Source organism: Myodes glareolus, chromosome 2 (assembly GCF_982192425.1).
Source record: "Myodes glareolus chromosome 2, mMyoGla1.1, whole genome shotgun sequence".
Taxonomy (NCBI): domain Eukaryota; kingdom Metazoa; phylum Chordata; class Mammalia; order Rodentia; family Cricetidae; genus Myodes; species Myodes glareolus.
This window is the reverse complement of record NC_142027.1, coordinates 126,060,678-126,073,598: the sequence shown is the minus strand read 5'-3', so window position 1 is coordinate 126,073,598 and position 12,921 is coordinate 126,060,678. Positions and strand designations below refer to the sequence as shown.

Here is a 12,921-nt window from a genome sequence, read left to right as displayed (position 1 = left end):
GGAAGAACAGCTATACAATGCATTACAATCCTTTCCTCTCTGTGGTTCTTCTTCCCTTCATCAGCACAAAGCTGAGGCTGCATGAGGTTTACATCCACTTCAACCAGTCAGTGTTCACTGGGCAGTCAGGGTGTCAGGGATTTCACCCAGCTCCATTATGTGGAGCTGAAGAAGGCACACCTCAGCCTGCCCCTTCTAATCCAAGAATGTTCAGAGGTGCAGCCCAAGCTCTGAGCCCAGTACACTTCTGGCCAAGAGAAGAATGTGTCTCTGAGTGCTGATGAGGTAGCCAGGCCCTGGAGAATGTGCTAAGTGGCAAAGCCTGAAGTGTCTCTACTGAGGACTGTGAGCAAGAGCACCAGAACCTGGGCTCTATTAAACTGAATACAATGTGGTCTTCTGTCCCTTATAAAGATTATGCTGTATAAGAAAAAGAAAGAAAGGAAGGAAGGAAGGAAAGAAGGAAGGAAGGAAGGCAGACAGAGAGAGAGAGAGAGAAAGAAAAAAAGAAAGAAGGAAAGAAAGAAAGAAAAAAACAACCAAGCAAGCTAGTCTAAGCATAATATGTTGCACTGCACTATGATGCACAGCAGACTGAATATACTGAATGCGATTTCGGGTAACAGCACTACAGATGCATGATGGGATCAGTAAGGCACAGCCCATTGTGTGTATGTATGAACATATAATTACATGTTTTTGTGTCAGTATAGGTTTGTGCATGCTACAACACACATGCATGGAGGTCAGAGGATGATCTCACACAGAAATAGGTCCTTTCTTTTCGCCATGTTTGAGGCAAAGTTTCTTGCTTCTCCACTGCATACATCCAGGTTAGCTGGCATAAGAGCTTCCAGGGACTCTCCTGTCTCCACTTCTTGCCTCACACAGAGCACGGGACTACAAATGCACACCTCACAGAGAACATGGGATTATAAATACATCAGCCTTATATAGGCTCTAGAGACTCAAACTCAGTTCCTCAGGCTTGTGAGGGAAATACTTTACCTAGAGCCTAAAAACTGATTTTAAAAGCAAAATTCTATGCCAAATGAAGCAATGTATAGGTTTCTGAAATTGAGTTCCTGCTCTCCATCTTGATACAAGCCTAGAACAGAAGGAACAAGAGTCGGAACTGCAGAGATGGCTCAGCAACTACAAGTATGTATCGTTCTTGCAGAGGATCCATTCCATTCCATTTCCAATATCCACAATTACCTATAACTCCAGTTCCAGGAGGTCCAACACCCTCTCAGGGCCTGCATGAGCACCTACGGTAACATTCTTATACAAAAATACACTCATGCCGGGTGAGAGTGGCGCACACCTTTAATTTCTGCACTTAGGAGGAAGAGGCAGGTGGATCTCAATGAGTTCAAGGCCAGCCTGATCTATAGACCAAGTTCCAGGACAGGCGCCAAAGATGAAGAGAAAAGAAACCCTGTCTCAAAACCACAAAAAAAAAAAAAAAACCAAAAAACAAAGAAACAACAAAATATACTCTCATACATATAGTTAAATCTTAAAAAAGAAAAGAAAAGGTAGAACAAGAGTCTACAGGCAATTTGGCAATACACCATAAGAAAGAAAACATGCTTACCTGAGGTGCTACATAATAAGGGGTAAACTGGGGTGTCATCAAATCCCCTTGGTCAACTTTAGCAAATCCAAAGTCACATAATTTCACAGGGGCATCCTGAAAGAAAAACAAACTGGGGTCAGTTCTTCGTAGTTGTCAGTAAACACTTACAGAAGCCAGGTGGGGTTGCTCGTGCCTGTAATTCCAACACTGTGGACACTGAGGCAGGAGGATTACAATGAGTTTGAGGCCAGCCAGTCTCCAGGATAAAACCATAGATAGATAGATAGATAGATAGATAGATAGATAGATAGATAGATGGATGGATGGATGGATGGATGGATGGATGGATGGATGGATGGAAGGAAGTAAGGAGGGAGGGAGGGAGGACAACTCAGACATGAGGCTCTTGTCAGTTTCTAGTTGAGACTTGAGCCTATGAAGGGGATGTGAATCTTAGTACAAAGGAGCTACAGAGGGCCCAGAATTTATGAGCACTTCCTGCTCTTGCTGAATGCCTGGCTTTGAGTCCCAGCACCCATGTGGTAGCTCACAATCACCTGTAACTCCAGTGCCAGTGTGGCTTTCACAGGCACTGCATCAGCCTGCAGCAAAACACTCATACATATAAAAAGCAGCCAATCAGTAATCTAAAAGTAACACAGAAGAAAGTCAGCCTTGATTCACAGCTGTGAGCTTTGCTCGCAGTGTCTTAGCCCTACTGGCCCTCCCTCATCAACCCAGAGCACTGCTTCATTCTGAACATTAGCCATGAGCATCATAGCAACTAGAGCAAGGGACTCGTAGACTATAGGGCAGGGAATAGGAACATGGGGAAAAACACAACAGAGCTGACAGCAAATCAATCTTAACTTCCAAGGTAATATAAAAAAGCACGTCCCTTCCTGCCTCTCCCCAAAGGCACCCCAAATATCATCCAAATTCCCAAATCCCACAATCAAATCACCGATGCCATAGGTATCGCAACTTTTCTGAGCCCTAACATGGAAACAAGTGGAGGAAACTAAAGTGTTAGAAGCACTGTGGCCTCAAACCTCCTGCACGTGGCCTCGGTGCAGCAAAGGCAGAACTTTGAGTTTTCAGCCAACCTAATCTCCATGAGTTCCAGGGCAGCCTGATCTATGTATCAAGATGAGAGGATGGACCTCAGTTGGCAGTGCTTGCCTACTATGCACAGAGTCCTGCGTTCAAACCCCAGTTACATAAACCAAGTGTGGAGATGCATACCTGGAATCCCAACACTCAGGAGGCAGAGGCAGGAGGATCAGAAGTCATCTTCAGCTACATAGAAAGTTCAAGACCAGCCTGGGATACACAGACTCTATCTTAAAAAAAAAAAGAGAGAGAGAAAAACAAACAAAACAAAATAAACAACAACAACAAAAAACAAACAAACAAAAAACCCAAAGTGACAGCATCGAACAAGGAAAAGCAAGTTTTCTCACCAAAGAGTTATCCTTGAAAAGCAGATTTTCAGGCTTGAGGTCTCTGTGCGCAATGTTTAGCAAATGACAGTGCTGCAGAGCCAGGGCTATCTGAAAAAGGGCACAGTGGACCAGCCACTTCTTAGAAAAGCACCATCTCTCACATCTCTTAACTTCAGGAGTTAAGTCAATTACAACTGTGGCCAGTGTTGATTTCAAAACAGAAGCTAAGACTCAGGACACCAAGAAACAGAAATGAATTAGCCTTAGTTTAACTATAACCTATATTTACTAAACAAACATGACTGCAAACGATCCTTTGTCAGAATAAAGCAGTGGATACATCCTGTAAGATGCCCACCATCCCTTTACCTGTGCTGTGACAGATACCGTAGGGGAACCCACAGGCAGCATCTTCAGTAGGCAGGAGCTTGCCCAGCGGGCGACAGGGCTGCACCTGGGAGACAACTGCACTCTAGGGAGCTGAATGGCAGGCACTGCCTTCCAGCCAGCTGGCTTGATTTTCTACCTAATGTTGTAATTTGTACATCTTACTTAATGAAAATGCATCTGTCCCTGTAGACTGCAAGTTTTTTTTAAAACAATTGAATGATCAGATCACATTCTTTTGTCTCAGTATCTGAGAAATGAATGGTGTAATCTGAACGTTAAACCTGAGATTTTGTGGTTCCTCAACTTAGTGATTCTTCTCAGCATTTCAAATACTGATTGCAACCTAGTCAACAGGAAAGGAGGCATTGAAAAACTTGAAAACTAAGGGTGGAAAATGTGTAAGTGCTTTCTCGCAAAACTAACTGCTGTGCCATATGCTGGTCTATGGTCTGTTTGCTTGTTCTGAAGACAAGCCTGAGGTTTAGCGTGTCACCTCTATGAGTATTCAGTGCTAGTTGGAGTCAGGGTATCAAATGGGCCATAAATTTAAACAATAAAATGATAGGCTATGACTAAGAATCATTCACTATCATAAAAATCCAAGAATAACATTGTAATCTGCAGAAATGATCGATGATTTGTGCAAGAAACATCTCGGGTACGAATCCTGAGAACAAGTTTATACTAAAGGGTCTACCTGTGCACAGCTGTCCTCAGACAGTCAGTGGAGGAAATTCTCACAGCAGCCCTGGGACACATGTGACAAGCAATTAAGAATACAGTCCTCCCTCCCAAAGTAGAAAAGCGGCTGTGCGTCCTCTGGGAAGGCGTCCTTTCTGATTATAACAAAGCAGGCAATGAGAGGTCAAACAGAGCTTTTCTTTCAGCTTTCTTCCCTGGTGCAATTGGACTGCTTAGTCAGAGTATCAGCGCCCCAGACCACCCCCCCCCCCCGTTGACTTGCCTGCTTTGTTACTTGGCTGGCTTGCTTCTCTGTAAAGTGCCGATGCTGGCTGATCCTGTGAAATAGCTCGCCCCCTTCCATCATCTCCATTACAATTAAGAGTCGAGCCCTGTTTGAAAGCATTTGATTTTGTTAAGTTAAAAAAAAAATTTAAACATTATTAAAAAAAACGGAAAGGAAAAGAAAAACCTGGAAGCATCAAAAAATTGACATGAAGTGAACTCATCAACAAAATATGTAATCACTTTCTATATTCAGGGTTATCTAGCCACTAATAAGTGCAATGATCCTCACTCTCAAAAAAAAAAAAAAAACCAAAATGTGAATTTTGGTTCCTATTCCTTCATATAAATGCTTCTGCTTTCATCCAAATGCTTTCACCAACAGAGCACTACTTGTGAGATACAACCGACTTCCCATTGGCTTTCAATACCCCATCTCTTACACCAGCTCCAAAACGCCCACTTCCCACAGCCTGTGTGAGACGCTTGCCTCCCAGGCTGCACTTACACTACTGCTGCTTTGTCAGGTTTAGAATGCAAGGAAGAGGCTCCTTGCTTGACACCTACCACACTGCAATGACAGGGTTCACACCCTGGTCTCCACCTAAGATACTTCCCAAATGTGCAGCTGAAAGAATAATGATGCTTTCTTCCTTCAAGCAATGGGGCCTTTGTATGAGCCTCTAAGATTTAACCTGAAAGAACATTTGGGCCCCTCCCACCGATTTGGAATAGAATCTATTTCAATTACAATTTATTTATTTATTTATTTATAAGCAGCCTTACTATGTGGACCAGGCTAGACTGGGACACATGTGACAAGCAATTAAGAATACAGTCCTCCCTCCCATAATGCTCCTGCTTCTCAGTGCTAGATTATAGGCATGCACCACTATACCTGGCTCTATATTGTTTTATTTTGCTTTTAACACACGCGCACACCCACACACACATGCACACACATACGCATAAGCACACACACCAGTGCTAGAGATTGAACCCAGGACCTTGGGTAAGTTTGGCAAACACTCTACCACTGACCTATAATCCCCAACCCTTAAAAGTTTTTTTTTAAAAGAGAAAATAATCAAAACAATGATGGAGGAGGGGTAGTAGACGAAACAAGATTTCCCACCGGCAGCTGGTCAAACTCAGTGATGAGAACCTAGGCATTCATTACATAATTCCACTTTCACAACTATCTCCAAGTTTTTAAACACAAAGAGAAAGGAAGTGGGAGGGAAATGGGAAGAGGACACAGACGAGGACGATTCTGCTACAACATGGCCTCCACATAGCCAGAGGTGACGGCCCTGTTTAGTCTTACCTGGGACTGGACTCGTGAGGAAACTGTACACTGTTAGCAAAGACTTCAATAATCTGCACTATATTGGGGTGTGTGGCACACATCATGTGCAGACGCACCTTAAAGAGAACACAGGACATGTCTGTGTGCGAAGGAAATGCCATCATTTCCCCCAACTGTCCATCAAAAGCTAACCACACTAAGTCCAAAGGATGTCTACTTCTGTCAAACTCCTTACCACCTAGACTAATACAAAACACCCAGTGCGGCCCTGCGCAGAACTCCCCAGTGTTCTCTCCACAAATAAAACTGCACTGATGATTTGCTGTCTACACCATCTTTTTACTCACTTAATTTCAAAATTACTGCTACTCATTTTAAAAAGAATGTGAGGTGGCTGGAAGGGAAAAAGACTGTATGCTAGCTAGCATTCCAAGAACACTTGACAATGTGAACAGAGAACAGAAGTTCAGTAGGGATATAGATGTTTTATGCATCTCTGTATTTTCCAAGAAGTTGCCTGCCTTAGTTGTAAACAGGTACATATTCTTAGACCCTTAAAACATCGAAACGGGCTGGAAAGATGGCCAAGTAGTTGAGAGTGCTTCCTGTCCTTCCAAATTTAGTTCCCAGTACCCAAGCTGAGTGGCTCACACTGCCTGTAACTATAGCTCCAAGACATCTGCACACCCCTCCCTTGCTCCCTCCCCGTGTGTGTGTGTGTGTGTGTGTGTGTGTGTGTGCATGTGTGTGCACATGCGTGTGTGGTGTGTATGTAAGCAAGTCAAAGTAATAAAGGAACATACCTCATTTCTAGCTTTTGGACGATCGAGAAGGATTTTCAGTGCAAACCGTTCTTGAGAAGATTTCTTCACACAGACTCTAGGTGTAGAGGGGAATCATGGTGGCAGTTAGGATCTACATAGCAAATACCAGGATAGCAAGGCCTATATAGACTCTATCTCAGACAAATACAAAAAAAGACAACTTGCCCTAGAGCAGCAGGTGGCAAGGGTCTCTTGGGTCTCAGCCCAGCTACAGAAATGACAGCCTCTCTGAGAGGCCCAGGCTTCTTTTACATTTGTTAAAAATGTCATATCTTTGGCTTTTTGTTTTGTTTTTGTTTTGTATGAATATTTTGCCTGTATGTAAGTCTGTTCACCACCAGGCCCCAGTGAAGGTCAGAAGAGGGCCTCAGATCCCCTGGAACAGGAGTTACAGATGGCTGTGAGCTACTTCATGGATACTAGGAATCAAACCCAAATCCTCTGCAAGAGCTGCCAGTGCTCTGACCCGTCTCTCCTGCCCCACCTTTGACATTTTTAATTCCATTTTTAAATTCTCAGTGTGTGGGGGTGTTGGGGTGTGTATGGACATGTGGAGAACATGGGAACCTGCAGGGATCAGTTCTCTCCCTCCAGTGTTATTGTTGGTCATAGAGATTGAATCCAGGCCATCAGAACTATAAGCAAGCTCCTCTACCCAATAGCCCATCTTACTGGCCCAAATAACTTGACATCTTGAAACCAACCTATAATACTATAGACCATGTGACCTTGCTACCTAGCTGTGTCTAGATGCAAGAAAAAACTAATAAGAAGCCTTTACTAAGGGGTCAGGACCCACATAGAAGAAAGGAGAACCAACTCCTGAAAGTCACCCTTCGACCTCCACATGTGCTATGGCACACATGTGCACATCGCATGCACACACGTTCACTCATAAAAATGTAAAAAAATATCCTCTATTAGCAGCTGGGGTATAGCTCAATGGTCCATGTTCTTTATAACACTAAGCAAGACACTACAAATCCAAAATCAAACAGAAACTCTATTTAAACTCAGGCTAATTCTCAAAGTACATCTGATGCCTGTAGCTCAGGGCTCAATTTGTGTGTCTCCTCCCAGAGCAATGCACCCTGTTTTCCACGTGGGTGTCTTACCTAACCGGACCACTAATTCCTGCTCCCAGCTTCTGAGTCCAGTTGATACTATATTCTTCTAAAATGGAGGTTTCCTATTAAAAAAGAAGAAAAGGGGGCAGGGAAAGAGATGATTCCACTGTTAAGCTAGATAATTAAGCAGATGTTGGACAGTCATGGTCCAGCACCTCACATTCTAAGCCATCCATGGGCTTTATAATCGCACTTGCCTATGTGATTGCCGGTACCTCCCAATCACTACCTCCTAATCTTACAGGCTCCAGAATAAAAGGAAACTGTGCAACCCGCCTACATGGTCTATTTAAGTAGACAAATGATGCTTTATGGAGGATGTCAAAGTACTACAAAGTTAGGACCTTCGATGGTGGCCTACATCCCTCCCAGCACTGCACCTCCATGCTCATGCACATCACACAAACAGCACAGTAACTTGTGCATCTTCACTACAACAATAGTGTACTTCTGAGATTCCAGAAAACTGTGTCAGGTATCTGGAGAGGTTTATATACTTGAACAAACTGCCCAACTTGTGCGGTTAATAGAGTGGACTCTCAGGTCTAATCTTCCACCATGTGAAGGTGACAGTCTACTTGACAGAGAGCTGAAAGGACTATACATTAAAGCCTGGAGTTCAGACACCTGCTTTTACAGAAGGAAGAAAGGCACTTGCAGACAGACCCACTCCAGACTGCTGGTCCTCAGTAAGCACCCACCACAGCCACCTGAGTATATTTAAATTCTAAACCTAATGCCCAGGCCCCTCACTTGAGATTCTAGTACAACTGGTCTGGGATGGAGTAGATGACGTACTCTAGTTTCATCCTCCGCTCATCTTTATTTGGGTAGACCATCAACACTCTCTGTGGCTCAGATTCTCATACAGTATGAAAGACAGGCAACTGCTTTCCATAAACATGTTTACAGCTAGACAAAATTGTCAAAGCAAAAACAACAACAAAACTGCTCTCACTTTTACCTCCAGCACCCGGAGGCAGAGGCAGATCAGCCTGGTCTACATTGAGTTCCAGATCAGCCAGAGCTACACAGTCAGATCCTGTCAGTTGTCAAAACTAATTATTTCAGAAGAGTGTAAGCTAAACAGAGAACTGTCTTTTCTAACCCACTAGAGTGAGGTCAAAGCAGCATGCAGTCTGGCTCCTGCAGTTCCTAGTCTCTGGCCTCCCTGCCCAATGCAGTCAGTGGTGTTGCTTGCTCCCAGCATGGAGCTATGGAAAGTAAGCAGTGCTGCTGCTCTACTGGACAGGGAAGAAAATGATGGGCTGTGCAGGCAAGAGCAGGAAAATGTGGGTGACAAGGGACAGCTGTGTTAAGCTCCAAGACAATGGTCCTGGCCAGGAATGCAGAATATGTGGATTTAGAGGACAAATCACTACACAGAGCCATAGAATAAGGCTGAAGTGAGCTCTCCACAACACTCTGATTAATGGACGGGGAGACTGGGAGGCCAGGGGACGGTATAGCCTGAGTGACTTTGCAGTCAGCTCCACTCTGAAAGGACTCCAGAACCACAGGGCTGAGCGGCAGGAGGCACAGGCCTCAGGAGTTCAAAAACACTGCAGTTTCTGCCCACATCAGGCTGACATAGCTAAGCAGACACCACACACAGGCTGAGAAAAACAAAGACCTACCATCCCTGAGCAGACATTAGCATGCACAAAGAAAAGAAATTCTACTTTAATTCTAGGCAGCTCAAATGTAACAAGCTGGGGAAGGGATCAGAGTCCAGAGTTACAATGTTACCAAGTGTCAGACTTTCAACAAAAATCACCAGATATATAAAAACCAGGAAATTATTATTGAATGCAAGAGGAAAAAATTAATAGCAACTATCTCTGACTACTACAAATAGGCTCTGCATAGATTTAATAGTTTATTTTGAATCAATATTATTTTTATTTTATATGTATTATTTTGCCTGCATTCAGGTCTGTGTGGGGATAGATGTCAGATCCCCTGGAACTGGAGTTACAGATAGTTGTGAGCTGTCATGTAGGTGCTGGGAATAATGTACCCAGGTCCTTCTGAAGAGCATTCAGTGCTCTTAACTGCTGAGCCATCTCTCCAGAGACTGTTTTAAGACAAGAGTCTCACTAAGTGTAGTCTAGGCTGACCTCGAATTCAGAGTTGACTAGCCTCTGCCTCCCAAGTGCTTACTTAGATTAAGGTATGTTTCACCACACCCTGCCTGTTTTGTTTTTGTTTTTGTTTTTTTTTTAAATGTGTGGGTACCTGCATACGCATATAAGTGCCCTGGAACCAGAGGAGGTTGTCAAATCCCTTGGAACTAGAGTTACAGACTGTTATGAGTGGCTGTGGGCCACCCAGTGTGGCTGCTAGGAACCAAACTGGAGTCTTCTACAAAAGTAGTACATGTTCTTAATCACTAAACCATCTTTCCAGCCCTCCCCAGAAGAAGTTACGTTGTTTTATTTTTTATTTTAAATATGCCTAAAGAGGGCTCAGCAGGAAAAGCTCTTGCCACCAAGCCAAAGCTGAATCCCTGGAACCCAAATGATAGGAGAACCAAATTTCATGTGCACACTTGCACACACACACACACACACACACACACACACACACACTGACATATACAAGCACACATTTAAAATGTTTTTAAATTTTTTGATACATCAAAGACTAAAAGACAATAATATTGATACTGAGTCAAACTAAGGACTTTTTTATCTCTTTTTTGTTTTGTTTCTGTTTTTAATATGACATCTCACTATGCTGCCTAGGCCAACCATGGTCATGCCACCATACCCAGCATATATAAATACTGTCAATGGTGAAACAAAAACAATGAAGAATAAATGCATGAAACCGTCAAATAAAAACATGAAAACATGAAAAGTACCAACCCATAACAAAGCTGTCGCTCTAAATAGAAAAAAATTATATCTAAACAAACAAATGAAAGTCTATTCTGGCCGGGCAGTGGTGGCACAGGCCTTTTTTTTTTAATTTATTTTATTTTTTTAAAAGAAAATAAACTATCTTTTTTCATTTTACATACCAACCTCAGTTCTCACTCCCTCCCCTCCTCCTATTCCCCCCACCTCCCCACCACCACCCCATCCGTTTCTCAGGGGGTAAGGAACATTGCTTGGGGGAAGGTCCAAGGTCCTCCCTATTATATGTAGGCTGAGCAAAGTATCTATCCAAAGAGAATGGGTTCCCAAAAAGCCGGTACAAGCAGTAGGGATAAATCCTGGGTGGCACAGAACTTTAATATCTACTCAGAAGGCAGAGGTGTTAGAATCTCTGTGAGTCAAGGCCAACCTGATCTACAGAGCAAGTTCTAGAACAACCAGAGCTACACAGAGCAAGTTCTAGAACAACCAGAGCTACACAGATAAACCCTATCTTGAAAAACCAAAGAAAAAGTCATTTTGACTTGGGTCATTCTAATTTATGTACTTATTTATTTATACACAGAGGTTGTAGCTCCAGGCTACATAGCCTACATGGCCAAAGACGACCCTAAACTTACTATTATTTCATTTTGTGTGTGTGCATGTGTTTCCTCAGAGACCAGAAGACAATCTACACGAGCCAGTTCTCCAAAGGCAGAGGTGGTGCACACCTTTAATCCCAGCACTTGGGAAGCAGAAGCAGATGATCTCTGTTAGTCTACAGAGCAAGTTCCAGGACAACCAGGGCTACACAGAGAAACCCAGTCTCAAAAAAGAAAGAAAGGAAAGAGGGAAGGAAAGAGGGAGGGAAGGAAGGAAGGAGGGAGGGAGGGACAGTCAGAGGTAAGGAGGGAGGGAGGAAGGGAGAAGGAGAGAGAAAGAAAATAAAAAGAAAAGAAAGAAAGAGAAAGAAAGAAAAGTTGATTCTCTCCAGGCATGTGGGTCCGCGGATCTTACTCAGGACATCAAGCCTGAGCTCAGGAGCCCTTACCCACCAAAACTTTGAAATGGAACTGGTTCTGAGTTCTGATCCTCCTGTGTGCTGGGATGACAAGACTTGCACCACTGTGCTAGTTTTCTGGGGTGCTAGGGATCAAACCCAGGAATTCATACATGGTGAGTAAGGTACTCTACCAACTAGGCTACACTCCAGTCCCATTTGGGGTCATTTTAGCACATAGGGTTCTGTTGGCTCCTCAGAAATAAAATCTTGATTTCTAAGAGAGCAGGCAAGAGAACAGCAGGAAATGAACACACAGATAAGGAGGGAAAATCCGAAGAACAGGTTTTGAATGAAGACGAACCAACTCCTGAAGCTCAAGCTCTCAAACAGGCTTGTTTCGGACCTATCAGGAAGGGTCCGTTAGAGCCACTGCCAAGTGTCACAGAGGACCACCGAGAAGCAAATGGAGGCACTTGGGGGCGATGGAAACCTCAGAGTCCTAAGAAGTCCTCTTAGTTCCACACATATCAAGTATCCCCACTCTACTCACCTTCGTTCTAGCTGAACAGAAACTATCTCAGCCAAGGAAGTTGAAGAGAGTCGGACACCCCACTCTCCACAACTCAACATAGTCCAAGGATGGGGGAGGCCGAAACCCGGATTCACTAGATTCTAGTGACTTAAACCTCTAACTCTCGTCCAAGTTCTCTTGATTTTCCGAGGCTGGCGCTGCGGGGAAATCACAGGACAAAGCAGGGAAGAGGTAGGTGGCATCGCTCTCTTACCTTGATGGCTTTCTCCATGTCGCTATCCTCTGACATGCTCCGCAGGGCTCCTACAGTACGGAGCGGCGGAGGCTGCGCGGCTGTCTGATCCCCTGGCAGCCGAGGAAGCAAAGGGCTTGGAGCGCGGGTTACCGGGCCTCGGGGACACGGGTAGTGCCCGCCACTGGGGACCGGAGGGGATGAGGGCCCGGGAGCCGGCTCGGCTTCCACAGGCGGCTCTAGGCTGGTGGGGGCGGTGGCGGCGGCAGCGGCGGTGGCCCCTGGGGACAAGCCTTTGTGCTGGGCCCCGCGCAGCCGCTTCCCGGCCTCATCCCCGGCCGGGGAGGCAGGCTCCCGTGGCAGGGCGAAACGAGGAGGAGCCCGGCCTGTTGCGCCGTGCGGGGGTTTTACAGGGCCGCCGCTTAGGCCCGGGCTCGCCAGTTCCTGAGGAGGGGCCTGCGCCGCCACCGCCGCCGCCCGCACCGCCGCGAAGCCGAAGTCAAGCCCGCCGCCGCCGCCGCCGATCCCACTGCCGCTTCAGCGCCACACATCGCCAGGACGCCCGCGCCGGGCTGCCTTGCCGGCCGCCCGGCCGCGCCGAACCCTCTGCAGTCCCACGCCACCCATGCTGCTGCCCAGCTCCGCGA

General features: G+C 45.2%; 1 protein-coding gene across 7 annotated transcripts in view; it reads right to left on the bottom strand.

Annotated features, from left to right (window-relative positions):
• The window catches only part of Mapkapk5 (MAPK activated protein kinase 5), a 28,468-nt gene extending 15,547 nt beyond the window's left edge, over positions 1-12,921 (bottom strand). The window contains exons 1-7 of one of the 7 annotated variants that reach the window (XM_085679878.2): positions 12,296-12,919; positions 7,632-7,705; positions 6,496-6,571; positions 5,711-5,808; positions 4,378-4,490; positions 3,046-3,131; positions 1,601-1,696 (exon numbers count right to left, since the gene is read on the bottom strand). In XM_085679878.2, the coding sequence (XP_085536004.1) occupies positions 1,601-1,696; positions 3,046-3,131; positions 4,378-4,490; positions 5,711-5,808; positions 6,496-6,571; positions 7,632-7,705; positions 12,296-12,331 (579 nt within the window). In that variant the 5' untranslated portion in view covers positions 12,332-12,919. Of the gene's footprint in view, positions 1-1,600; positions 1,697-3,045; positions 3,132-4,377; positions 4,491-5,710; positions 5,809-6,495; positions 6,572-7,631; positions 7,706-12,295 lie in introns of all 7 variants that reach the window. The other 6 variants (XM_085679901.2, XM_085679871.2, XM_085679887.2 and 3 more) reach the window with 6 other exon arrangements.